This window comes from Aquarana catesbeiana, linkage group LG05, assembly GCF_042186555.1.
Source record: "Aquarana catesbeiana isolate 2022-GZ linkage group LG05, ASM4218655v1, whole genome shotgun sequence".
Taxonomy (NCBI): Eukaryota; Metazoa; Chordata; class Amphibia; order Anura; family Ranidae; genus Aquarana; species Aquarana catesbeiana.
The window spans coordinates 103,680,371-103,707,928 of record NC_133328.1 but is presented as its reverse complement, the minus strand read 5'-3'; the positions used below and the strand labels follow the sequence as shown (position 1 = coordinate 103,707,928).

At 43.6% G+C, this 27,558-nt stretch overlaps 1 protein-coding gene across 2 annotated transcripts in view; it reads left to right on the top strand.

Moving 5' to 3' along the window:
* The window catches only part of OXSR1 (oxidative stress responsive kinase 1), a 199,126-nt gene that overhangs the window by 117,115 nt on the left and 54,453 nt on the right, over nucleotides 1-27,558 (top strand). For both annotated transcript variants that reach the window (XM_073630021.1, XM_073630020.1), the window contains exons 3-4: nucleotides 4,904-5,012; nucleotides 22,202-22,343. In XM_073630021.1, coding sequence (XP_073486122.1) covers nucleotides 4,904-5,012; nucleotides 22,202-22,343 — 251 coding nt within the window. The remainder of the gene's footprint in view (nucleotides 1-4,903; nucleotides 5,013-22,201; nucleotides 22,344-27,558) is intronic.

Below are 27,558 nucleotides of genomic sequence, written 5' to 3'. Positions count from 1 at the left end.
GTGATGATGCTCCCTTAAAAATCACTTGTGGTTTGTCTGGAATAACCGTTCGCAAGATCGGATCATTCCCCAATAGGTGCCAATGTTTGTTAAGTAGGCTTTTGATATTGCTGTGCTGTATTGAGTAGGTGGTAATGAAGGGGAGAGTGACAGAATTCTCTCTGGGGGGTGCCCCTTGATTAAGTAGCTGTTCTCTATCCATACCCTTAACAACGTCCATGGTCTGAGTAAGGAACTCCCTATTATACCCTTTTTCCACAAACCGGTGCATCAAGACTTCGGCCTGTTGCATGAACTGAGAGTTGTCAGTACAGTTACGTTTAAGTCGTAAGAATTGACTCTTGGGAACAGACCGAAGCCATGATCTGTGGTGACAGCTATTCAGAGGGATATACGAGTTGCGGTCTGTTTTCTTAAAATAGGTGGAAGTTACAAACCGATCCCCTTGTATATCGATATTAAGGTCCAAAAAATGAATATTGGACTGACTGGCTTCAAAATTCAGTACAATGCCCCTATTATTGGAATTAAGTTCCTCCATAAAGAGGTCAAGGTCACTGCGATCGCCATCCCACAGGAGGAGGATGTCGTCAATGTACCTAGCCCACAGTTTTAACTGGGGCCTTTGGCAAACATGGACGACATCCTCCTCCCACAGGGCCATAAACAGGTTTGCAAGACTGGGGGCATATTTAGCCCCCATTGCAACTCCACGGTCCTGTCGATAGAAACATTTGTTGAACCAAAAGTAATTGTGGGACGCGGCGTACCTTAGAAGTGCCAGGATAAAATTAATTTGCTCATCATACAGCCCAGAGTCCCTTCTTAAATAATATTCAACCGCATAAAAACCCAACTCATGGGGGATAATCGTGTATAGGGACGAAACGTCCGCCGTCACCATCCACATGTTGGGAGTGGGAGTGAGGTTAGCTAGTATATTGATGGTATGTTTGGAATCCCTAATGAGGGAAGGCATTTTACCCACCAGGGGTTGTAGAAAAAAATCTATATACCTGCCCACCCGGGACGTAAGAGAATCAATCCCACTTACAATGGGACGTCCCGGGGGGCAGGTAGGATGTTTATGCACTTTAGGGAGATAATATATTACAGGAGTCCGGGGAGCTTTAGGTATCAAATAGGCCTTCTCTTTCTTATTGAGGATACCTTGGGTGTACCCCCAATCAACCAGTTTACGCAGTTCCCTAAGATAAGGGATTTTGGGGTCGGATTGATTCTCTTACGTCCCGGGTGGGCAGGTATATAGATTTTTTTCTACAACCCCTGGTTGGCTAAATATGCCCCCAGTCTTGCAAACCTGTTTATGGCCCTGTGGGAGGAGGATGTCGTCCATGTTTGCCAAAGGCCCCAGTTAAAACTGTGGGCTAGGTACATTGACGACATCCTCCTCCTGTGGGATGGCGATCGCAGTGACCTTGACCTCTTTATGGAGGAACTTAATTCCAATAATAGGGGCATTGTACTGAATTTTGAAGCCAGTCAGTCCAATATTCATTTTTTGGACCTTAATATCGATATACAAGGGGATCGGTTTGTAACTTCCACCTATTTTAAGAAAACAGACCGCAACTCGTATATCCCTCTGAATAGCTGTCACCACAGATCATGGCTTCGGTCTGTTCCCAAGAGTCAATTCTTACGACTTAAACGTAACTGTACTGACAACTCTCAGTTCATGCAACAGGCCGAAGTCTTGATGCACCGGTTTGTGGAAAAAGGGTATAATAGGGAGTTCCTTACTCAGACCATGGACGTTGTTAAGGGTATGGATAGAGAACAGCTACTTAATCAAGGGGCACCCCCCAGAGAGAATTCTGTCACTCTCCCCTTCATTACCACCTACTCAATACAGCACAGCAATATCAAAAGCCTACTTAACAAACATTGGCACCTATTGGGGAATGATCCGATCTTGCGAACGGTTATTCCAGACAAACCACAAGTGATTTTTAAGGGAGCATCATCACTTAGGAATAAATTAGCCCCTAATGTCCTTGACCCCCCCCCTATCGGAGGCATCCAGGGCCTTTTTGATAATTTGAAAGGGTACTACAAATGTGGTAGGTGTCGTGTTTGTAAGCTCAATTCCGCGACATCTAGGCGAACTCAGAAGTTCACCTCCCACAGCACCCATGAGGAACATGACATTAGGCCCTTCATTACCTGCACAACGGAGGGGGTCGTCTACTTGCTGCAGTGCCCTTGCGGTCTGCAGTATGTGGGCAGGACCAGGCGACCCCTCTCCGTTCGTCTAAACGAACATATCACTAACATCTTGAATGGCTTTCCTAAGCATTCTGTCTCAAAGCATTATCTTACTGCTCATAATAAAGATCCCTCCAAAACACTTTTTCTAGGAATTGATAGATATCGGCCCCATTGGAGGGGTAGCTCTTTGGTTAGGAGCATCTCGAAGCTTGAGATGCTCTGGATACATAAAATCAAGTGCTATGCCCCATATGGGCTTAATATTGATACTGACACTAACGCTTTCATAGATAATTCATGAGATTAATTCCATCCTTTGATTTCCAGTTTGAGATACCATTATCCACCTAGAGTCCTGGCCTACCCATAAGGATTATCCCTTATATGTATTAAACGGTTAATACCAGATTTATACCACCCCGAGGGGGTATATGCCCCATTGTACTATTGTAGTTTATGTTCACGTATGGGGTATTTCCCCTGTGTTGATTTGATATCCTAGGTTGGGACTAGTTAACTGTCTAATGTATTTGTCCTGGTTTGGTATGTGCTTTGTGGTTTATGTTATGGTGTTTTTAGTGGTTCTTACACTTGGGAACAAATCACCTTTCTTTCCCCTAGGACCTACCACCCCATTAATGGTCAATATGGTATGTTGTTTCCCGTTTATGTGCCCCTTAATTTTATTCAGCCATGAAAGGCTTTGAGAATACCTCCATATACCTAATCATTTGCTTTTTGCCTCTATGAACCATCCTATGCAGCTTATTATGCATATAAAGAAAGGGGACATTTATCATCTCCTTTTCCTTCTAGGGCTTTACCGTCAAAGGATGCCCTTCAATGTTAGTTTTAATTAATCTCTAATTTTAATCCCCTCCTTATTTTTATGTTATTTTTATTTTATTTATACTAACCTTTACTAACTTTAGAATTCTTGGCAAGTGTGTGACCAGCCTATGTACGGTGCTAATTTATGCCCGGCATTGTATGGTGGTTCGTTATCAATAGTGTGCACAGTATGTTAAGTTTAATCCCACACTCAAGATGACGTTTCTCTGGTATCCGCCCGGAACTAGTGGAACGCAAGGTGATTTCCGGTCCCGTCCTCAGTACGAGGCTTGGTATGTTGTTTACTATATTAATGCGACACGTCAGTGCGTCGCCCGTGCCCCAGACGACGTCAGAGTGTGACGAAACGTACGTCGGGCGTGCTGACGTGCTGACGTGCTGCATTACCGTCTGTAGGACGGGCGATCGTTTCTAGCCGGCCGGCTTATGTGCTTGTTTTTATCATCCAAATGTAAGTGTATTTCCATTTGATTTTATTAAACATTGAAAGCAGGATCACGCTATGTTGCCCTCCTTCTTTTCTTGCCATACTTCTCCTGAGGCTTATCCCTAGCCAGGGGTATTTCTCCTATTAGTGATAACTGCTGAACAGCGTGCTTATCCCAAGCGAAGGTGGTCTGTTTCTCCTTTGATGGTCCCTCCTGGAAAGGCCCCGACCGGGTTAAGGTCACAAGCTTCCTAAGCTTGCTGTTTGGTAAGCGCGCATTTGTATTATTATCACAGTGGTGCGGTGAAGGACTAAGAATTAACTGCCATCTACCTACCCACGTATCTGCTGTCTAGGATCCTTTGAATGGGACTTTCTATACTTATTTACACTTTGTTTATTATACAAATAATGAACTTTTGAGAATATTTATTGTATGCCTTCGTATTACATGGTTTGTCACAGCGCTGCTCCTTTATAACCATTTATATAAGTAACGTGTATCTTACTTTTAGCAGCTGCTTTTGTATATTGTTTTTGATCATTGATTGTTCTATGGTTTCATAATTTTAATTTGTCCTTGCACAAGTATCATTCACTAATATCCCTTCACAGCGCGGTGTTTTCCTTTTGTTTTTCAGACTTAAAAAGTAGACAGCCAGTGCTGGGCTTTCTTATTGGAAAGTCTAACGTAGCACCCTCTTTAAATTCTTATGAGTAATATGTAGATTTGATTTAAGAAATTATACAAGATCATTTTAAAACTGTTTTAACCATTTAAACCAACTGAAATAAAATGTAATTTAAATCATTAAAGTTTACTTCTTAGTGGGTTTTTTTTTTTTTTTTTTTTTAATCCCTGATTGTCATTCTTATTCAGTGAGTTATATGATATTGTCATTCTCCATCTGTTCTTGTCTGAAAGCAGAAACAAATAGGAGGAGAGACTTGTAAAGAAAATGGCATCTAGTTAAGTGTAACTGATTGACGGTATACAGATAGTTCATAGAGATATCTCTAATCTCTACACTTTGCTGCAATTGCATTTAGACTTTAGTAACAAATTGCAAGTATAGGATGTATTTTCTGCTTTTATGTAGCTATACGGCTGTATTGGGAACACTTTTGTATTAACAGTATTTTAAAAGTATACGTTAGCTCAGCCTCTGGATCAATACAGTTAATCTCATTTATTTTCTGCTGTACAAGTCACTTTTCCATGTGACAGAATGCATTACTCTACTCTGTCAAGACTGCATAGGTGATCCAGTATTCTATGTTTACGAACTCTTTTGTATATAAATGCATCTCCTCAAAAGCACAGGTTTATGTTTATGGATTATCTTATTTCCAGGAATAATTATTCCATTTCTCTTGTCATTTCTCTTGCAGAAAGAAATCCAGGCAATGAGTCAGTGTCACCATCCCAACATTGTGTCATACTATACCTCCTTTGTGGTTAAGGATGAGCTTTGGCTGGTAATGAAGCTACTGAGTGGAGGTATGATTTATTTTTAAAGGTTTCTCTGCCTAGCTAATATGTCTATTGAAGCAGTTCTTTGACAGCCATTTCCAATTAAAAGGAATCTCCAGCTTACTTTATTTAATAAGCCTGTTGAGACCACCATAAAAAAAAAAATAGGAAACATGTCAATAGTAATAGAATCATCTGGATTTGACATTGGCATCCAGACTGTTTTTTTTCTATAGATTTTTACAGCACCACTGTTTAACCACTTCAATACCAGGCACTTAGACACCTTCCCGCCCAGCCCAATTTTCACCTTTCAGCGCTGTTGCAATTTGAATGACAATTGCGCAGTCATGCTACACTGTACCCAAACAAATTTTTTATCATTTTGTTCCCACAAATAGAGCTTTCTTTTGGTGGTATTTGATCACCTCTGCGGTTTTTATTTTTTGCGCAACAAATAAAAAAAGACCGAAAATTTCGAAAAAAAACAAGTTTTTCTTTGTTTCTGTTAAATTTTTTTGTAAATAAGTACGCTTTCTCCTTCAATAATGGGCACTGATACGGCGGCACAGATGGGCACTGATACGGCGGCACTGATGGGCACCGATGAGGTGGCACCAATGAGGTGGCACTGATGAGGTGGCACTAACGGGCACTGATGATGGGCACTGATAGGCGGCACTGATGGGCACTGATAGGTGGCACTGATGGGCACTGATAGGTGGCACTGGTATGCGGCACTGATGGGCACTCATAGGTGGCACCGATGGGCACACATAGGCGGCACTGATGGGCACTCGTAGGTGGCATTGATTGGTATATATGGGTGGTACTGATGGGTACGTATGTGTGGCACTGATGTGTGGCACTGATGGGCACTGATAGGTGGGCACTGATGGGCAATGACAGGTGGCACTGATGGGCAATGACAGGTGGCACTGATGGGCAATGACAGGTGGCACAGATGGGCAATGACAGGTGGCACTGATAGAGCATTGCTGGGCAGATCTGGGCATATCATGGACATAATAGTGCCAATCAGTGCCCATTTGTGGGCACTGATTGGCACAGATTGGGCACATGTGGATGGCCATGGGGTACATACCTGGCCATCCACGTTGCCCCTTCCCTGGTGGTCCTAGTGGCATCCCTGGTAGTCCAGTGGGGTGATCTGAGGGGGGGCTGCGCTGATAAACAATCAGCGCGGACCCCCCCTGCCAGGAGAGCCGCCGATCGGCTCTCCTCTACTCGCGTCTGTCAGACGCGAGTGAGGAAGAGCCGATCAACGGCTCTTCCTATTGACAGCGTGATCAGCCGTGATTGGACACGGCTGATCACGTGGTAAAGAGCCTCCGCCGGAGGCTTTTTACCAAGATCAGTGTAGCGGTGTGTCAGACTGACACACCGCTCCACCGATCGCCGCGATGCGCGCCCCCGGGGGCGCGCTGCGGCATGTTATCCTGCTGGACGTCATATGACGTCCAGTCAGGATAACACAACCACTTCCCGGACGTCAATCCGCTATAGGGCGGGCGGGAAGTGGTTAAAGTGGTGGTAAACTCCTGAATGTTATTTTCACCTACAGGTAAGCTTATAATAAAGCTTACCTGTAGGTAAAATAAATATCTCCTAAACATGCACTGTACAGGAGATATTCCAATGATCAGCAGCCAGTGACGTCACTGGCGCATACGCAGCACAGGTATGCCGTTCTTTCAGAGCTGTGTGCCGTGGGAGTGACTCCTTGCTTGGGGCTAGCTATGCAGCCGGATCCATTCAAAGTGTCTTTTTGGCCAAATTGAATGATGCCCGGGCCTTGTATCCAAACAAATGAGGTTTTGCTTGTAAACGCTTCTCTTTTTAGAGAGCTGGACCCCGGGATCCAGTACTTTTTGGTATTAAGGCCATAAAGTTTTACTGGCGGGGTGCTGTTACAGGTCCAGGATTGTGGGTTCCCTGGGGGTCCCCGGTTCCTGAAGGCTTGTTAACGGAACCCACCATGAAGGGTGAAGATTGGGTCTGTTGGTTTTACCACAGAAAACCCTGCGGCGGGAAAGGTAAGTGGAGTTTTCTAAGGAATTTTTTAATTTTGTCTTATGAAATGTCTCCTTTAAAGTAAATGTTGTCATGCCCAAGTGTCACCACTGGGGGCTGTATAGAGCACGTACCTTCTCATGCTTTGCTCAGAGATCACGCTGTGTCACAGAAGCAGCAGATTTTTTTCCTCCAGCTAGCAATCAGACCTCCGTTAAGTTTGGGGGGTTTTGCTTCTTACAGACACCCCCACCTGGGCTGAACTCTTCCCTTCTTCATGAGGCTGAGTATAAGGGAGAACTAAAAACGATTGGCAATGCCATTTTCTTTCTTCGCCCCTACTCGGCGCCGGCTTCCAGGTCTCCTCCACGCCATCCCTCTCTCACACACAAGCCGATCCCGTCGTTTGCGTGGGAAAACTTTTTTTTGAAAGGGGGGGGGGGCGATGTGGTGGTGGGGGCAGAGCTTAGCACACCGTTGGCGTCCTCCAACGCGGGAGTGTGTCTTAAAAAAAACAAACTCCATTTGTGCTGGCTGCAAAATTGTCGGGGAGACATAAGAGCCAAAGAGGAGCATGAAAGAGGTTTGGTGACACTGGCATTTCCCATTTGACACGTTTACTATTTGCATCAGGCTGAGCATTAATAGCAGAGGCAGTGGCTGGACTATTGCTCAAGCAGCGGATACGATTTCTTCTGGTAGTACCTCTGCTTCGTGCATCGAGTTAAGGTCAGAAGGGGGGGCTGAAACACCCCCAAAAAAGAGCTAAAAGGGTCTCCCTCAAGCTCTAGAAAGCCTACTCTTCTCTACAAGTGGCATCCTCCCCTAAGAGGGAGTGGCTGGTCAGAGTGAGCATCGGGGCCATGAAATGTTTGCAACTGTTTTCAACATTGCAGCCCCTTGTTTATTTTACTAACAAGATCTTTTTTCCTCAGGCATGATGGGTTTTTAAAAAACAAAAAAAGTTTAGCGACTTTAATCGCATCCCAGTGTGGGTCAAAATGTGACAGGTTCTCTTCCATTACCCAGGACCATCAAACTGAGGAACTAGGGGCAGGAGAAGACGAATTCCCTCAGGGGACTGTGGTGAGGCTGATGACACCTCTTCTGAGGTGTCAAATGTGGGAGAATCAGCTGTTTCAATCTTAAGATTGATGGTGCAATTCTTGCTGAATGGTCCGCTCCACATTGATGTACCTTTGAGTGTTTGGGTTCAATAAAGCCTCCTCAAGCTGTGCATGCCTTTTCCTGTCCATTCATTGTTGGAAAAGCTTTTTTGTATCTGAGAGGATCACCCAGATAAGCATTATTTTCCCTCCTAAAAAGTTTTCACACTTTATCCTATGGTGGAGGAAATTCAATAGGGTATAACAGCAATTAACGCTGTTATATCCTCTGTGAATAAGAGTTTGACTTGTCCGGCAGACAATGCTCAAATGCTTATTCTTCTGCAGTTCTCAAGGATCTGGCAGGAAGAGTGTCAAGACGAATGGGGGACTTCCTCAATAGCTCCAAGGTACAAACTGGAGTTCCAAGAGTTCCCGTCTCCTCGTTTTCTCAGATCAAACGTTCCTAAGGATCCAGAGAAAAAAAAGTCTTTCTCTCAAGCATTGGACCATCTTTTGGCCCCCATGTAAGAGCAGAGATTGGGGTTTGGTTAAAGCCAAATGGACATTCTGGATCTCAAAAATCTAAATTCAGTTCCTGAATATAACCACTCTTTTTCCGCATGGGGTCAATCCAATCAGTTATCTCCATCCTACAAGGAGGAGAATTTCTGGCGTCAATCGACGTCAAAGATGCATACCTCCATATGCCTATTTCCTCGCTCACTAGTAATATCTACTTTTCAAGGTGGAAAATCTTAATTTTCAGTGTGTAGCTCTGCTTTCCGGTCTAGCTTCTGCACCTTGAGTGTTTACAAAGGTTCTGGCCCCTCTTCTAGCCAGATTAAGGGCCCAAGGTATAAGGATTATGGTTTACCTGGATGATCTGTTCTTGATAGTCCGGTCGGTAGCCTGCTTAGGCCAAAGTATGGTCACCACATTCAACTACCTGGAATATCTAGGTCGAAATTCTCAACCTAGGAGAAATCTTCTTTTAAACCATGAAGAAGGCTAAAATACCTTGGGTCTGATCATAGGTACACCCAGAAAAGGGTATTCTTGCCCCAGGAAAAGATAGGCGCCATAAAGGAACTAATTTAGGTGGTTGAAGCAAGATGAATTCTTCTATTCAACTTTGCATGAGGTTGTTGGGAAAGATGGTGGCTTCATTCGAGGCCGTTCCTTATGCTCAGTTCTATTCGAGACTGCTGCAAAACAGTATCCTATCGGCTTGGAACAAAGGGTTCAAGCTCTAGATTCCCAATGTGTCTGACTCCAAAGCCTACGACCACATCACCTTGAAAGTGCCCGATCTCGCCTGATCTTGGAGGCCTGGTTAGTACCCGGATGGACCACCTGGAAATACCAGATGCTGTAGGCTGGGTACGCCGGAGCATCAGTTTATGGTTAATATCCAAAAATCTGCAAAGGGGAAAATCCTTCCTTCAGTTACCACGGAAGTGGCCCAGATCAGAAATGGCCTTGCCCATTATCATTCTAGAAATTCAGGGAGAGCACTTGGTTCTGAGGGCCTGAATGTTCAGTTTACGGTATTGTCCTGCCAGGATTCAATGGCCTATATTAATCACCAGGGGGGCACAAGAAGTTGCGCGGCCCAGAGAAAGGTGAATCATATCTTATCTTGGGCAGAAAACAATCTACTTTGCTTATCGGCGGTCTTTATTCTATGAATAGAAAATTGGCAGGCGGACTACTTGAGTTGCCAGCAGTTGTTCCCGGCAGAATGGTTCCTTCACCCCGATATCTTCCTGTCAATATGTCAAAGATGGGGGATCCCAAACATAGATCTGTTTACGTCCAGGTTCAACAAAGAAATCGACAACTTTGTGTCAAAAACAAAGGATCCGCTAGCATGCGGAACGGATGCCTTACTATTCCGTGGAATCGGTTCTCACTGATTTATGCATTCCCTCCTATTCTGAGCGGTACCTGGTCACATGATCTCCTCCTATGTCCGGTATCCCTGGTTGTTGCTTTCGCCGTGTCGTTCTACACGCCGACCATCGAGGCGGTGTGACGGCATCCTAGCCAAGATTCTACCTAGATGAGTGAGCAGTGCCGGGTAGGCACCTATTCATGTAAGCGGCCATTTGGCTTTACCTTTTGTTTTTAACAATTTTAATAAACTGTATTACACTATGGAAGATTTTATTGTCTTTCATATATCCCATGTCTGACTCCTGGGGCAAGAAGGGTTCTCTGTCTAATACCATCTAGCATCCAGCATCCAGCCATTCCATATGAGCAGGCACAATCCTGCACAAGCGCTAATGACTCTCTTTTTAACGAAAGGAGTCATTGGTATCTGGTAAGCAGATATCCATCTACCACTGTGAGGTGCACCTTAATTCTTGGTGAAGGTTTTTTCATTCGTATCTAATGGAATCTACTTACCTTGCAAGATCACTATTTCTTCACTGCCATTATTGTGTTCATTCCAACATTGTGACTTTAACATCACTATTTTTGTTTATGATTGTGTGATATTAACAATCACTCAAATTTGGTATAACATATGTTTGAATGCTTATGTCAAGTTTTCCCACATTGAGACTTAGCCGTTTTCAATGTTTTTCCTTTCACTGATAACCACTAGCACCCCCTACTCATTTAACATATCCATTGACCAATCTCTTGCTCACCAAGGGGAGCAGCTTATTATTAAATTATTTTCTATTAAGTTTTTCACAATTTTTGACGCAGAGTTTGTATTTTCTATAGTAATTACTATGGCTCTGTGTCCCGTGATGTACTTAAATAGAAAATAGGATTTTTATAACAGCTTACCTGTAAATCCTTTTCTTTTGAAGTTCATCACGGGACACAGAGGTACCGCCCCTCTTTCTAGTATACACGTGTATTGCTTTGCTACAAAACTGAGATGCTCTTGTTATGGGAGGGGTTATATAGGGAGGCAACTTCCTGTTTAGGGCGTGCCAATGTCCAGCACCTGAAGGTGGACTATAACCCACATAGTAATTACTATGGCTCTGTGTCCCGTGATGTACTTCAAAAGAAAAGGATTTTTCAGGTAAGCTGTTATAAAAATCCTATTTTGTCTGGTCCCTGCTGACCTGGGTGATTTTTGATCCTTGAATGGCCGGCTTTACACTTTTCAATAGACTTATAGTCCTGGAATAAACTGTATCTGCAGATAGGTAAATAAGCACATATTAAATACTTTATGTACTATTTTAGCCCACCCAGGTGCCCACTAGAAACTAGTGTGTTAATAATGCATTTACATATTAGTTTATAGCCCAAATGCATTTATCTAATGCTTCCCACAACCACAAAAAATCTAAACTTCTCCAGTCATCCAATGTAACAATTCCCAAACTATTTGAACAAGTCCATGTCTCTTAAAGAAGCTCAGTCTAATGTCCCAACACACATACATTGTCCAGTTTACATAGAAGCCAGTCTACCTACCAGTATGTTTTTCAATTGTAGTAGGAATCTTGAGTCTTGTACACACGGACCGAATGCTCGCCAACATCGGCCGGTGCAATAAAAACCGTCCCGTGTGTAAGCCAATTGGTCTGATGGAAGCCCGTTTGGCCGGCTTCCGTCAGGTCTGTGACATCAGTGTCAAGAATATATTCATAGTTTACCTGTTAAGGATTTTATACATGAACACCCTTCATCTTGCAGTGCCTCGGACCCCAGAGGTTGGACTTTTGGGTATTTTGAATGACTTTGCTCCTCGGACTCATGTCTTTATTCTGCTTCTCATGTTTTATGCATGTAAATTGATTTTGTTACACTGGACAGATGCTGTTCCACCTTCTGTCCAACAGTTCTTTCATTTAGTTAATGCTGATCTACCAAAGTTTAAACTGATCTATAAGGGTCGGGCATGTTCTCAGAAGTTTACCAAAGTATAGCAGCCGTGGTTGGATATCTCTGAGTTGCTTTGGGGGGGAAGTTTCTTTGTAGCAACAATCCTAATGCCGCGTACACACGGTCGGACTTTTCGTCTACAAAAGTCCGACAGCCTGTCCAACAGACTTCCGACGTACCTTCGGCGGACTTGCGGCAGACTTTCTTACGAACGGACTTGCCTACACACGACCACACAAAAGTCCGACGGATTCGTACGTGATGACGTACACCGGACTAAAATAAGGAAGTTCATAGCCAGTAGCCAATAGCTGCCCTAGCATGGGTTTTTGTCCGTCGGACTAGCACACAGACGAGCGGATTTCGGGGTCCGTCGTACTTACGACGTAAAGATTTGAAGCATGTTTCAAATCTAAAGTCCGTCGGATTTGAGGCTAAAAAAGTCCGTTGAAAGTCCGGAGAAGCCCACACACGATCGGATTACCAGCCAGCTTTAGTCCGTCAGCGTCCGTTGGACTTTTGTAGACGAAAAGTCCGACCGTGTGTACGCGGCATAAGTGTTTCTGTACTACTTATGTTAGTTCTTACTTTTAGGCTCTGTTCACACCTAGGCGTTTTTGGGCGTTTTTCTGCTGTAAGCCTCAGCTCCAAAAACACCCAACAAGACAAATCTCATTCATTTCAGTGGCCCCTGTTCACATCTGAGCGTTTTGTCATCTGATGCAAAACGCCTGAAGCTCAAAAAAGTACAGGAGCTTCTTTTTTGGCAGATTACAGGCGTTTTCTGCTTTTTACATTGGTGACCTTTTGACCTGTACAAAATCTGCCTGAAAACAAAATGCCTAGGTGTGAACAGAGCCTTATGGTTTGTAAGTTGTTTATGTACTGTGCATTTATATTGGGATTGTAGCGTTGGTGTCTGATTGTATGTGTTTGTTTTTATACGTGTGTTCTAGGTTTAGGTACTTTTTTCTTTTTTTTTTTCCTGGACATTGGTACCCATTTTGCTCTAGGGCTATGTGTAGCCTTTTAGATCTGTAATATCCTTGCCTCCCCTTGGGTGCAGTGCTTTTTCTGTTATATGCAAGTTATGTAATTTCTTGTTTTTTTATTATTTCATATTGTGTGGTAATGTAAAAACATAAACCCCTTTAAAAAAAAAAAAAAAAAAGATTTTATACATCTAGTAAAAAACTAATTTTAATAAAATCAAAAATGACTGCTATGGTAACCGTGTTTTGTACTCTGCCTGTCCATAAAACATGCTGAAAAAACATTATGTGTGGTTGGCTTTCCAGATGCCTGCATAGAGCTTGAAGTTACATTTCAGGCATCTTCAACACCATGGGGACTGAGGATCCTAGTGTGTTTTTTTTTTTTTTTTTTTTTTTTTAAATTATCATTGCAAAGGGACTGGTTATAGTGGACTTGACTCCCTCATTTAGCAATCTGATATAGAAAGTTTGTGCTCTGTAGATACTTAGGCCACTGCACTAATAGGTTTTATCTACAATGAAGTTTGCTTAAGCTTCAGGCAAGCAAATGTACATTAGTTATGTATTAGTAAATCATTAACAATATTTTCACACTCCTCTAGAAATTGTACCTGAATTGTACCTACTCTATTGCTTTGCAAGCCTTTAGCTGAACAAAAGAAATATAAAAGGTTCCCCAATTGATGCTGAACAGCTTGGGTTGGGCACTCTCCTCTACTTGTGGTTTATGTGTTCAGACATCCAGCACCTGCGACTGTTTGATTACCTGAACAATGACTGCATCTGATTGGATGCAGTCAGTGTTCGTTCGTTAATTTTCCATCCAGATTCTTCTTTTTTTTTTTTTTTTTTTTTTTTTAAGTCCGCAGGAATTACCCGAAATGCAAGCTGTGTATAGCAGACTTAAAGGGGTTGTAAACCTTTTGTGCTGCTGCACACCCCTACAGACCCCCCCTTTTTCTTACCTGAGCCGATCGCTCCAGTGACGGAGACGAGCATAGAAGCTCCAGCTACTGTCTCGGGTCCTAAATGGATAGATTGATAGCAGCAGGAGCCATTGGCTCCCACTTTTGTCAGTCAAATCCAGTGACACGGGGGGCGGGGCTGAATCCTGCTGTCTGTGTCAATGGACGTAGCAGCAGGACTTGGGAGCGTGCCCACATGAGTGCCCCCATGGAAAGCGGCTCTCCGAGGGGGCACTCGAGAAGAGGAGTAACCAGGAGCGCTGCGAGGGACCCCAGAAAAGAAGGATTGGGGCCACTCTGTGCAAAACCCTTGCACAGAGGAGGTAAGTATAACATATTTGTTATTCAAAAGAGAAGTCTGAGCTCATTTGGCTGGGCTTCTCCTCTGGGTCACAGGAGTGCAATTAGGTGTGAAGTCCACTCTTTGCTGACGTCACTGCCATCAGTCGAGGCAGCGCGTCATCCCGACTTCCAAGTTTGGATCCGCCAGCTGCCTTGATTGATGGCAGTTTCAGCGAGCCGCTGAGACAGCCTCTCCCTGCCCCTCCACAGCTCAGCGCTCCAGTGAGCGCGGAGAAGCAGAGAGGAGAGACACTGACAGTCAGCAGATTTCCTCTGGGGGATCTGTGAGAACCGAGCCATCAGCGATGTTCGGTGGCTCGGTTCTCAGTGTAGAGACACCAGGGCACAGCTGAAGCATCGATCTGATGCTCCATCCAACGAGGTAAGTATGAAACACATTCTTCTCTTTTAAAAAAAACAAACAAAACAAAAACAAACCTTTACAATCACTTTAACTTTACAAGCCAATTTTAACTATAGCCATGAACACCACTAGATCTTAGAGGCATGCGCACCTCTAGACCTCTGAAGGTATGCTGTGGTATCTGGCAGCAAGCCATCAGTAGCAGATCCTTTAAGTCCTGTAAGTTGCGAGGTATAGCCTCCATAGATTGGGCTTGCTTTTCCAGCATATCCAACAGATGCTCAATTGGAATGAAATCTGAAAAATTCGGAGGCCAAGTCAACACCTCAAACTCTGTGTTCCTCAAACTGTTCTTAGATATTTTTTTTTTCCAGTGTGGCAGCATGCATTATCCTGCTGAAAGAGGCCACAGTCATCAGGGAATACTGATTCCATCAAGTGGTGTACTTGATCAGCAGCAATGACTAGATAGGTGGTACATGTCAAGTAACATTTACATAAAAGGCAGGACCCAAGGTTTGGTCTGCCAGCTTCCCTTATGGCATCCTGGTGCCATCTCTTCCACAGGTAAGCGATACACTTGCACCTGGCCATCCACATATTGTAAGAGAAAACATGATTTGCCAGGCCACCTTCTTCCATTGCTGCATAGTCCAGTTCTGACGCTCACATGCCCATTTTAGGCCCTTAAGCTGAGGACCTCGGTCAGCGTGGACACCCTGACCGCTCTGTGGCTATGCAGTCCCATACACAACAAATGGCAATGCTCAGTTTTTCTTGTTTTTCTTCTTTCAGCAGATCAACTTAAGGGGGGCAACTTACGTGCTGCCTAATATGCCTGATAGAGGTGTGTGTGAGCATATATATATATATATATATATATATATATATATATATATATATATATATATATATATATATATATAAAATTAGGGCTACGCCGATACCGAGTATTAGCCCAAGTACTTGTACTCGGGCAAATACATCCGATACCTTTGCATAAAGATGTGGCCGCGCTCGCTCCCGGAAGTCAGTGGGTGGAGAGCGAGTCCTGCCAGAAGGTAAGCTGGCCAGGGCAGTGGTCGCAGCCGCATGTTCCTTCTGAATTGGTGACCCAGGCCTTCACATTTTGGTAACGGAAGTGACGGGCTGTGTCTCCCTCCGATATTGAACACAGCGATGCCCATATTGATACACCTTGCACTCGGCTACAGTAAGCCTGCAGTCACATGGTGGCTGTGGACATCTTGTTACACCCAGTCCATATAGTTCACCAACTATATGGGCTGGGTATAAGAAGATGTCTGCTGCTGCCTTCTGACTGTAGGCTTTCTGCGGCCGAGTGCAGGGTGTACCAAGATGGGCGTCACAGCACTTGTATACTCGAGTTGTAAAATCCTCCAAGTTTGAACTGTTATTGTCTCTCATCCATTCATTTATTATGCCAGCAATTGCCAATGCAATCAATGCTGCATTTCATTGCCACTGCCTGCCCATCAGTGCCAACTATCAGTGCCCAAAAGTACCACCCATCAGTGGCACCTATCAGTGCCCATAAGTGCCACCTATCAGTGCCCACCATCAGTGCTGCGAATCAGTGACCATCAGTCAGTGCTGCATATCGGTGCCACCTACCTATCGGTGCCCATCAGTCTGTGCCACCTATCGGTGCTACTGTCACATGACATTTAAAAAAAATAGTATCGGTGAGTACTTGGGGAAAAAAAGTATTGGTACTTGTACTTGGTCTTAAAAAGTGGTATCGATGCAACCCTAAAATACACACACAAGCACACTCACTCACTCTTTTGTCAAAAGTATTGGAACATCCGCCTTTACACGCACATGGACTTTAATGGCATCCCAGTCTTAGTCCGTAGGGCTCAATATTGAGTTGGTCCACCCTTTGCAGCTATAACAGCTTCAACTTTTCTGGGAAGGCTGTCCACAAGGTTTAGGATTAGGAGTGTGTCTATGCGAATGTTTGACCATAATTCCAGAAACGAATCTTGACATTATATTTGCCTGGTATTCTTGTCTTGGAATGAATTTAAAGCGGTTGTATACCCGCTGACATTTTTTTTTTTTTACCCCTGTAAGACAAAAGGCATAATGAGCTAGTATGCACCCCATACTAGCTCATTATGAAATACTTACCTTAGAACGAGGCGTCGGTATCTTACCTGGTCCACGCCAAAGGAGCTGTCATGTTGCCTCGGCGTGTTTTCCGGGTATCGCGGCTCCAGCGCTGTGAGTGGCTGAAACTGCGATGCGCGCGGGAGATTTCTTCCCCGGCAAGGTCCGGCAGCTGCCGGGCCTTCAGCCGAGAATCCCCTGTGCGCATGCGCCGCTGCAGTCAGTGGCTCATAGCAAGGGGAATATCTCCTAAACCGTACAGGTTTAGGAGATATTTTTTTTACCTACAGGTAAGCCTTATTATAGGCTTACCTGTAGGTAAAAGTTAACAAATAGACTATACAACCACTTTAAAATGCACTCCCCCCCCCCCAAAAAGAAAAAAATGTTTTCTTTAAAAACAATCCACTACGAGTATTTTACTTGTGATCATACTGTGATGCCAATTATTTTAGGTTTTGTTTGGGATGAGCCTTGTAGGAGATGCATTGGCAGCAATTAGGTCCAGCGTGCAGAAGATAATTAGATCATATATGATAGAATGATTTGTAAATCCTGAAGTTTATGCAAAATCGGATGAGAGACATTTAATTAACAATCTGACTAGTGTAAGGCTTGTTATATCTTCACACATTGACATTAGAGTTAATTCTCTCTTGTGATGTTCACTCATGAAAGACTAACTGCCACTTGGTGCAGTTGGTAACCTTGAGCGAAAAATGTTATTTCATTGTTATTGTTCTGCATGATAAAAGAGTAGCAAGTTAATGGAGGTTTATCTTGGCGTATGACGGTATAGTCTTTAAGTTCAAATCTTTTCAGAATTCTGCAGCCTGATTACCACTTGGTGAGCCTGTTACTTGTTCATATATTTTTTGTAGCTGAGTAGAAAATCGCTTGTGCTAATTTGGGAAGTGTAGGAGCATCCTTGTGGGAGATAATGAGCATGGACAAGTCAAGCTTGTTACCACTTACATGGATTTTTCAGGAGGAAGAAAAAAGTCCCTTGTTATAGATCTGTGATTCTTTTATTGGTCATGTGCAGATTGTCGAGGAGAAAAAGTAGCAGATGAGTGAACTACCATAAATTTTTTTAATTTTTTTTTTTGTTTTGAAGAGAACCTGAAAAGGGTTAGAGCCTCTGTCCAGTTTTAACTGCTGGTTTATCAACAATTCATCACAGTCCAATACCTCATTATATGAAAAAATAACCTACAAAGAGGGGTTATACAATTTTTTTTTTTTTTTTTTTTTTCTATTAGGGCTAGGTGGCAGGTTGCTGTGGGTAAAGGCATGGACTACTCTACTACAGTTGTACTCATAAGTTTACATACCCTGGCAGAATGTATGATTTCTTGGCCATTTTTCAGAGAATATGAATGATAACACAAGAACCTTTCTTTCACTCATGGTTAGTGTTTGGCTGAAGCCATTTAATATCAGTCAACTGTGTTTACTCTTTTTAAATCATAATGACAACAGAAACTACCCAAATGACCCTGATCAAAAGTTTACATACCCTAGTTCTTAATACCATGTATTCCCACTTTAACATCAATGAGAGCTTGAAGATGGTAAAGATGCCCATTCCTCTGGGCAAAAGCCTCCAGTTCCTGTAAATTCTTGGGCTGTCTTGCATAAACTGCATGTTTGAGATCTCCCCCAGAGTGGCTCAATGATATTGAGGTCAGGAGACTGAGATGGCCACTCCAGATCCTTCACTTTATTCTGCTGTAGCCAATGACAGGTTGAGTTGGCCTTGTGTTTTGGATCATTGTCATGTTGGAATGTCCAAGTACGTCCCATGCGCAGCTTCCTGGCTGATGAATGCAAATGTTCCTCCAGTATTTTTTGATAACATACTGCATTCATCTTGCCATCAATTTTGACCAAATTTCCTGTGCCTTTGTAGCTCACACATCCCCAAAACATCTGCGATCCACCTCCGTGTTTCACAGTAGGAATAGTGTACCTTTTTTTCCAAAATGTATGATCTTTTTCCGTTTATTTAGCAAAAAAGAAAAAAACCTAGTAATGATTAAATACCACACAAAGAGAGCTCTATTTGTATGAAAAAAGTGTCCGGTATTGTTGTGGTTAAAAGTTATTTCAAAATTTGTATTTTCAGCAGCCTGAGCTTATCTTCTTGCTTTGTCTGGAAACTCTTGTCTGGAAGTTGAGCTTTAACTGGTTCCTGACCAGCCTCTGCAGATATACTGCGGCAGATTGGCTCCCCTGGGCGTCGTAGCTGTACGTCGGCCACTTTAGGGGTATAGGGGGCGTGCGCACGGGCCGTGTCACTGAGGAGCCGTGCACGTGCCCGGCGGGTGCGATGTCCACTGGGCACCCGCAATCTCTCCTGACAGCCCACACGCATCCCTGTTCTGGCAGGGGAGAGGAGACAGATTGTGTGTTCCTAGTATATTGGAGCAACGATTGGTCTCCTCCCCCTGGCAGTCTCGCCCCCCTACAGTTAGAACACACTGAGGGAACACATTTAACCCCTTGATCGCCCCCTATTGTTAACCACTTCCCTGCCAATGACATTTATAAGTAATCAGTTCTGATCGCTGTATAAATGTCAATGGTCCCAAAAAAGTGTCCGATCTGTCTGCTGCTCATCCTGATAATAATGGCAGATTGCCGCCATTACTAATAAAAAAAATATATATATAAAAATGCCATAAATCTGTCCCCTATTTTCTAGATGCGATAACTTTTGCACAAACCAATCCAATATACGCTTATTGCGATTTTTTTTTTTTTACAAAAATATGTAGAATATATATCGGCCTAAACTGAGGAAGAATTTTTTTTATTTCTACATTTTGGGATATTTATATAAAAAATATTGTGTTTTTTTTTTTTTTTTTATCTCAAAATTATTGTTTTTTTTGTTTTTTGTTTATAGCACAAAAAATAAAAACCCCAGAGGTGATCAAGTACCACCAAAAGCTCTATTTGTGGGGAAAAAAAGGAGATCAATTCTGTTTGGGTACAACGGCGCACGACCGCGCAATTGTCAGTTAAAGCGACGCAGTGCCGAATCGCAAAAAATGGCCTGGTCAGGAAGGGGGTAATTTCTTCCGGGGCTGAAGTGGTTAATGATGATAGTTGTTCTTTTGTGGTACTGACCTATAACCACTGTAAGATCAAGCTTTTTACATCTCACTTTATTTATTTTATTTTTTTCATGTTTTAACATGTTTATTGTGTTTTTGTATCATTTTGTATAATAAAGTGATGATTATTATTATACTCTATTTATATAGCTCCAACAGTTTACGCAGCGCTTTACAATGTAGAGGGGGGGACAGCACAATTACAGTACAGTTCAATACTGGAGGCCCTGCTCGTAGAGCTTACTTTCTAAAGGGAGGGGGTGGTGGTACAAAAGGTAATAGATGCAGACAATGATTTGATGGGGGTGGCTCGGGGACAGTTGTTAGGTGGGTGTGGGATAGGCTTTCCTGAATAAATGAGTTTTCAGGGATCGCCTAAAGGTGGACAGGTTAGGGGCTGATCGGATATACTGGGGCAGGGAGTTCCAGAGGATGGGAGAGGCTCTGGAGAAGTCCTGAAGGTGAGCATGAGAGGAGGTAACAATGGAGCTAGAGAGCAGGAGGTCCTGGGAGGAGCGGAGGGGACAATTTGGGCGATATCTGCAGATGAGGTTGGTGATGTAGCTGGGGGCGATGTTGTGGATGGCCTTGTATGTTATGGTTAGCATTTTGAATTTTATACGGTGGGGTAGGGGAAGCCAGTGAAGGGATTGGTAGAGAGGGGCAGCAGTCACGGATTGATTAGTGAGGTGTATTAGTCTAGCAGTAGCATTCATAATAGACTGAAGGGGGCATAGCCTGCTTAAGTGCAGGTTCACACCTAGTCGCCTGACAAGTCTCCTCCCGTTCTGTACAATGGAACCGTTCTAATTGCGTCGCTCCGACTTAGAAAAAGGTTCCTGTACTACTTTGGGGGCGACTTGCATAGACTTCTATACAGAAGTCGTTTTGCAAGTCGCCGTGGCAGTCGTGTGCAGGTCGCCTCGGTGAGGCGACCTGCAAGTCGTGACGCCCCTGTGTGAACCGGGGCTAAGGGTAGGCCATTAAGGAGAGAGTTGCAGTAGTCAAGGCGGGAAATAATCAAGGAGTGAATAAGTTGCTTTGTGGTGTCATTGGTCAGGAAGGGTTGAATTCTGGAGATGTTGCCAAGGTAACGCGGCAAGATTTAGCCAGTGATTGGATATGGGGGCTGAAGGAGAGGTCAGAGTCGAGGATTATACCCAGCAGCCTGGCATGTGTGGAGGGACCAATGGTTGTGCTATAGATCTTAATGGTAAAGTCATATGGTGGGGGGGGGGGTCCAGGAAGAAGGAAATATAACAAGCTCAGTTTTAGAAAGATTGAGTTTGAGAAAGTGGTGTGACATCCATACCCGATATGTCATTCGGTAAGTTTGAGATCCGTGAGAAGATCGAGGGGGTGAGTTGAGGAGTGGAGAGAAGTGATGTTTTTTACATAAAATATTGTTGAGAGATACTATTGTGCTGCATTAACCACTTCCGGACCGCCCACCGTCGTTATACATTGGTACTTTGAAGGAGGATATCGTCGTTCTGGCAGCTAGCTGCCATAACCTCGGTATCCTCGTCTTCAGTGAGCGGTCCGGTTTAAGGTAAAACTGGTCTCTGTGAACGATTTGCTATGAGATCACTTTTATCGATGGCAGGAGAGGGAAAAAAAAAATATTTAAAACACCCGGTCCTGATGAGCTTGCATGCAGAAGTGAACGCATACGTGACTAGCGCCCGCATATGAAAATGGTGTTCAAACCATAAATGTGGGGTATCGCCGTGATCGGTAGAGCGAGAGCAATAATTCTAGCCCTAGACCTCTTCTGTAACTTAAAACATGCAACCTGTAGAATTTTTTAAACGTTCCCTATGGAGATTTTTAAGGGTAAAGGTTTGTCGCCATTCCATGAGCGGGCGCAATTTTGAAGTGTGACATGTTTGGTATCAATTTACTCGGCATAACGTTATCTTTCGCAATATAAAAAATTGGGCTAACTTCACTGTTGTCTTATTTTTTAATTCAAAAAAGTGTATTTTTTCCAAAAAAAAGTGCGCTTGTAAGACCGCTGCGCAAATACGGTGTGACAGAAAGTATTTCAGTGACCGACATTTTATTCTCTAGGGTGTTAGAAAAAAAAAAAAAAGTATAATGTTTGGGGGTTCTAAGTAATTTTATAGCAAAAAAAACTTTTTAACTTGTAAACAACAAATCTCAGGCTCGGTCCTTAAGTGGCTAAAGCCCCAAGGGGAAACATGCATTTGGTTCATCCTTGATAATAGTTGCTCACAAACAAACATCTCACATTGATTAATACCTTTATCTTCTGAACTTTACAGGCTCTGTCTTGGACATCATTAAACATATTATAGCAAAAGGAGAACATAAGAATGGAGTACTGGATGAGGCAAGCATTGCTACTATGCTAAAGGAGGTTCTTGAGGGCCTCGAGTACCTGCATAAAAACGGGCAGATACATAGGTAGGTGTGCAATGGTAATGGTAAATTTCCCAGTCCCCCGTCTACGATTCTGTACAATACCAATGTTTATTTCTTGTCTTAATGTATAATTTGGGAATCGTGTATTTTGAGCCCTCACTAATTTTGAAGTGCATACATCTTATATTTCCAGCCATTCCATCACTGGAAGTGTAGCATGCAATTATGGAAATACCGTATTTATCGGCGTATAACACTTTTAGGAGGGAAGTTGAAGGGAAAAAAACTTACATTTAAATGCCCATCATTGCAGCCTTGTCAGTGCAGCCTTGTCAGTGCAGCCTTGTCAGTGCAGCCTTGTCAGTGCAGCCTTGTCAGTGCAGCCTTGTCAGTGCAGCCTTGTCAGTGCAGCCTTGTCAGTGCAGCCATGTAAGTGCAGCCATGTCAGTGCAGCCATGTCAGTGCAGCCATGTCAGTGCAGCCTTCCCCAGTGTCCAGCCTTGCAGCTCGCTGAGCTTCAAAAACGCCGACCGCGATTTGAAAATGGCGCCGCCGGCGCCGAAATACACAGAGCCGGTCCTCGGCTCTTCTCGGCGGCTCTCGTTCACTTTCGGCTCCACTCGGGATGGGCGTGGCGGTGAGCGGAGCTATCCGAACCTAGCCGAGTACACTCGGCTAGGTTCGGGCGGCGCTTGAGTGAAGCCGAAAGTGGCCGAGAAGAGCAGAGGACCGGCACTGTGTATTTCGGCGCCGGCGGCGCCGTTTTCAAATCGCGGTCGGTGATTTTTTTAGATCTGACAGCGGGGATCGCAGGGGATCGGCGTATAACACGCGCCCGCGATTTTCCCCTGATTTTAAGGGGAAAAAAGTGCGTGTTATACGCCGATAAATACGGTAATTATTGAGTGAGCCACTTCACTGGTTTGAATGAATACAGTTTGTGTGTGTTTTGCTCAAGGGAAATGTTGCAAAAAGTATCATGGTGGCAACATAGAATTAATGAGTATTGAGCCCAGTGAATATCCAGCATTGAAATTGCATAATAGGTGCTTTTGTGCAGTTCTTGTCAATGCTCAACAATTCTGGAAGTCTTGCTCTGCTCCTCTGGAGCTTGCGGCTGGGAACCAATGCTATTATAGGGGTGAACAGTCACTCCATCCAGTCTACGAGCCTTCAGGCTCAAGAATTTGCAAAGATCTGTTAGTGTTCTGGCAACATTCCTTTTACCTGCCTAAAGACCCCCGTACACACGGTCAGAAAATCTGAAGATAAACTTTGTCCGATGAACGATCTGCCGATTTTCTGATCATTAGTATGCTGCTTTTGACAGCCGATTACGAATTTTTGGCAGACAAAAACTGGATTTGCAGGCTTGAAAATTTTTGTCTGATGTGACTACATTGTCCGATTTTCTTTTCATTAGTACGATTTTCTGACAAAAAAAAAAAATCTGAGGAGCAAGACTAGGCATGCTCAGAAATGAAAGAACACATACAAAACAATTCATCACATTACGTCACTTCTGACATTGAATTCTGTCGTCAGAAAATTTTCTGATGGTTAGTACCATAAATACTCGAGAATAAGCCAACCCGAATATAAGCCGAGGCACCTAATTTTACCACAAAAAACTGGGAACACTTATTGACTCGAGTATAAGCCTAGGGTGGGAAATGCAGCAGCTACTGGTAAACAATGCCCATCTGCGGCCCCATTGTGCCCATCTGCAGATGTACCTTTATTAACCAAAACATTGGGTGTTTCCCACCGTGTCATGCAGTCTGTTCGGCGGCCGTCCACTGTAACAAAGCCCCGCCTCCTCCTCGCCCGTGATAGACGGAACACTGATTCAGTTTCCCAGCATTGTATCAGTGTTCCATCTATCACGGACGAGGAGGAGGTGGGGCTTTGTTACAGTGGATGGCTGACGAACAGACTGCATGACACAGTGGGAGACACCAAATGTTTTGGTTATCAAAGGTACAGCTGCAGATGGGCACAGTAAGGCTGCACCCTCACTCAAGTATAAGCCGAGGGGGGCTTTTTCAGCATAGAAAATGTGCTGAAAAAGTCGGCTTATGCTCGAGTATATACGGTACCCTCTTCACTTTCGAATTGAGACGAGCATCAAACAAAAATCTGACGAAAATTTGTCCAATAATCTGACCGTGTGTACAAGGCTTAAGTCCCCATACACACTATTAGATTTTCTGCAGATTTTTGTCTTCAGATTTACCAAAACCATATAATATGAGATCAAACCTTAAGAGTTTCAATTTGTATGCAATCAGGCAGGCCCTTGCACTACATAGTTTTGGTAAATCTGAAGACAAAAATCTGCAGAAAATCTAATAGTGTGTATGGGGCTTTATTATTCAAGTGATCTGACAGCACATCACCATCCAGTGTTTAAAAATGGAAGCTGGAAGTATTGTTTAAAATGACCGGCTATAGAAATAAAAGCCGATTTGTTGCAGTGAACAAATGTTTTGTTTGCTCTTGATTTCCTTAAGCAATGTTTGATCATTTGAGCAGTAAATTCTTTTCGTCTAGAGCTGCAACAGGTATGTTTTGCATATTTTGCCGTTAATGGTTTCAACCCTTTATGCTGGGTGGGCAGCCTGTCAGATTTTGTGACCTCAGATGTGGCTCTTGCTAAAAGTTTTTACAATTTATGATTTTAAATTCTGCTTACCATTAAATGACAAATAAGGTTTGCAAAAAGTATTTTTTGTTAAAGCTGCGGTTGAGTTGGGGCCTTCTCTGAAGTGCAATGACACTCTAGGACAGTAACACTTAAACTACGGCCCTGAGGATCCTCAGTAACAATAGATGCGTCTGATCCAATAGGACACAGCAGGGATGCCATGTATGCCAACAGTAATAATCTGCTTATATCTACATTGTGGTGCCAAATGAAAATACATGGTAAGAGAGTGTAGAAAAAGATTTTGTAGCTTTATGCATTTTCAAACTTTTACCTACTTGCTGTTCCATATTTTTATGATGGTATTTTATATAAAGATGTGTAAAGTATGTCTAGTAAAAAAAAAAAAATAACTAAAGGAGAGTCACCCTCTCTATTTATAAAAGTAAGAGCGGGTAAACCTTCCAATGGGGACACTAGTTCTGGTGACCTGGGGGTCCCCAAATAATTCCCTTAATTTGCAGGGATTTCTTATTACTACCTGTTTGGCTCCCTTTCTCAGCACTAAAGATGAATGAACAGGAGACAAGAGGCTCTCGTTCATTCATAAACTGAGCAGAGTAAACACAGTTTACTCTGCTCAGTAATCAATCACAGGACGCAGGAGCGATCTCACTCACTGTGTCCCATTACTAGTTTCCCCCACGGCTGGCGGGAGAGGAGGGGAGCCGCTTGCGGGGAACAAGGTGGGGGCGGAAAAGGACACGGAGGGGGTGGGGGAGGAGTACACAGAGAAGCTGGGGATGATCGGTGCGCAGCAGGAGGGACAGCTGTGACAGCTGTGAACACAGATTTTTTAGCCATCAGCCACGGGAGGGAGAGAAGGATAAGCAGCTGTCAGCTAAAAATCTATACAAAGGAGATCATGATCACAGCTGATCCCCGCCACACCGATCATTCCCGGGATATCAGGATGCGCTTGCGCGTGTGCGGGAGCCACCGCAGAAATGCGGGAGTCTCCCGCATCTTCCGGGAGACTTGAGATGTCTGTGTTTCTGTTGAACCGGCCGATTCTGCCTGATATTCAGCCCGTTAGTACCACCCTTTAAGCTGCATTCACACCTGAGCATTTCAAAGTCGCGCGTTTTTGCAGCGATTTTGTACATGTAAAAAACAGAAAACCACCTGTAATCTACCCCAAAGGAGCTTGCGTTCTTTTTTTTGAGCTTAAGGTGTTTTTCAGGCATTTTGCTGCAGGTGACAAAACGCTCAGATGTGAACAGGTGCCATTGAAATGAATGGGATTTTGCTTGTTTTTTCGGGCGTCTTATGAGCATTTTATGAGCCGAAAACGCTCAGGTATGAATGCAGCCTTAGTGTTTCAAAAGCGTTCACCAATATTATTCAACCACAATACAGATGTCCCTGATATATACTCCTATGTACTTTTTTCACAGAAAAGACACTTGTTAGTTTCTGAAGGTGTTTTAGAAACCTATAATGCGCCGGTAACATGAGACGTAAATCTTGTCTTGTTTACATTCCACTTAAATAGAAGTCAAATCCAGAGACATGTATAGGGCACACCTGAATTGGGCTTCATTCAGAAGTGTGGGTGTGAGAGTTTCTCTCAGATATGTGACACTTGATAGCTGGAGTAATTACAGCCACTAAACGCCATTATGTGAGGAGAGCAAACATTTTGAAAGCAAGTCTTTTCCCTGTGATCACTCTTCTGTGGGAACCTTTTTATGATATGTGAAGACTTGCCAGGTCCTTGAAGTTATTTTGGAGTTTTTTGTTTCCTCTTAAAGAAATAATTAACATAATTGTATTTGTTTTTTAGCCTTTCCAGTTCTGCTCCACTTACAAACAATGCTAGTGTTTACATTGAGAGAAGATCATGTAAAGGCCAAAAATGTAACATTGAGCAGGCTTGCTGTATCTAACGCTGAAGTTTAAAAAAGGAAAAAAAATATATAATGGACATTTGCAGTTGGGGTCCTCCTGCACTGCCTCAGTTATTCATGTCTGTCTAGAGTAGGGGCCTCCAAACTAAGGCCCTCCAGTTGTTCTGGAACTACAATTCCCATCATGGCTAGTCATGTCTGTGAATGTCAGAGTTTTAGACAGCCTCATAGGATGTGTAATTCCACAACAGCTGGAGGACCGTCGCTTGGAGATCCCTGGTAGAGGGAACAGCAAAAGCATTTCCTATATTCCTTACTCCCGCAGGCTTCTTCCCAACTGCATGAATGGTCACCCAAAGCGGTTTCTCTTTGCTGCTCTGTTGGGAGTTCCTGCAAGCAGTAGTCTTACATTGTAAGCGAGGATGCTAAGGGCCAGGCCACAACCCAAAGTGCCGAAGGGCATCGGCTACCAGAGGAGTGGGGGAAAAGGCAGATTTAACTACCTTTTTGTGTTCCCCAGATACAAACAAGCATTTACCCCTGTCAGTACAGTGAGGAAGCCCACTGCAGGGGTCCATTTTTATTTTACTCAGTTCAGCTTTAACCGCTCGCCGACCAGCCGCCGTCATTATACTGCAGCAGGTTGGCATGATTCCGCGACTCGCCGTCATTGTACGTCGGAGATCGGGATAGCAGGCGT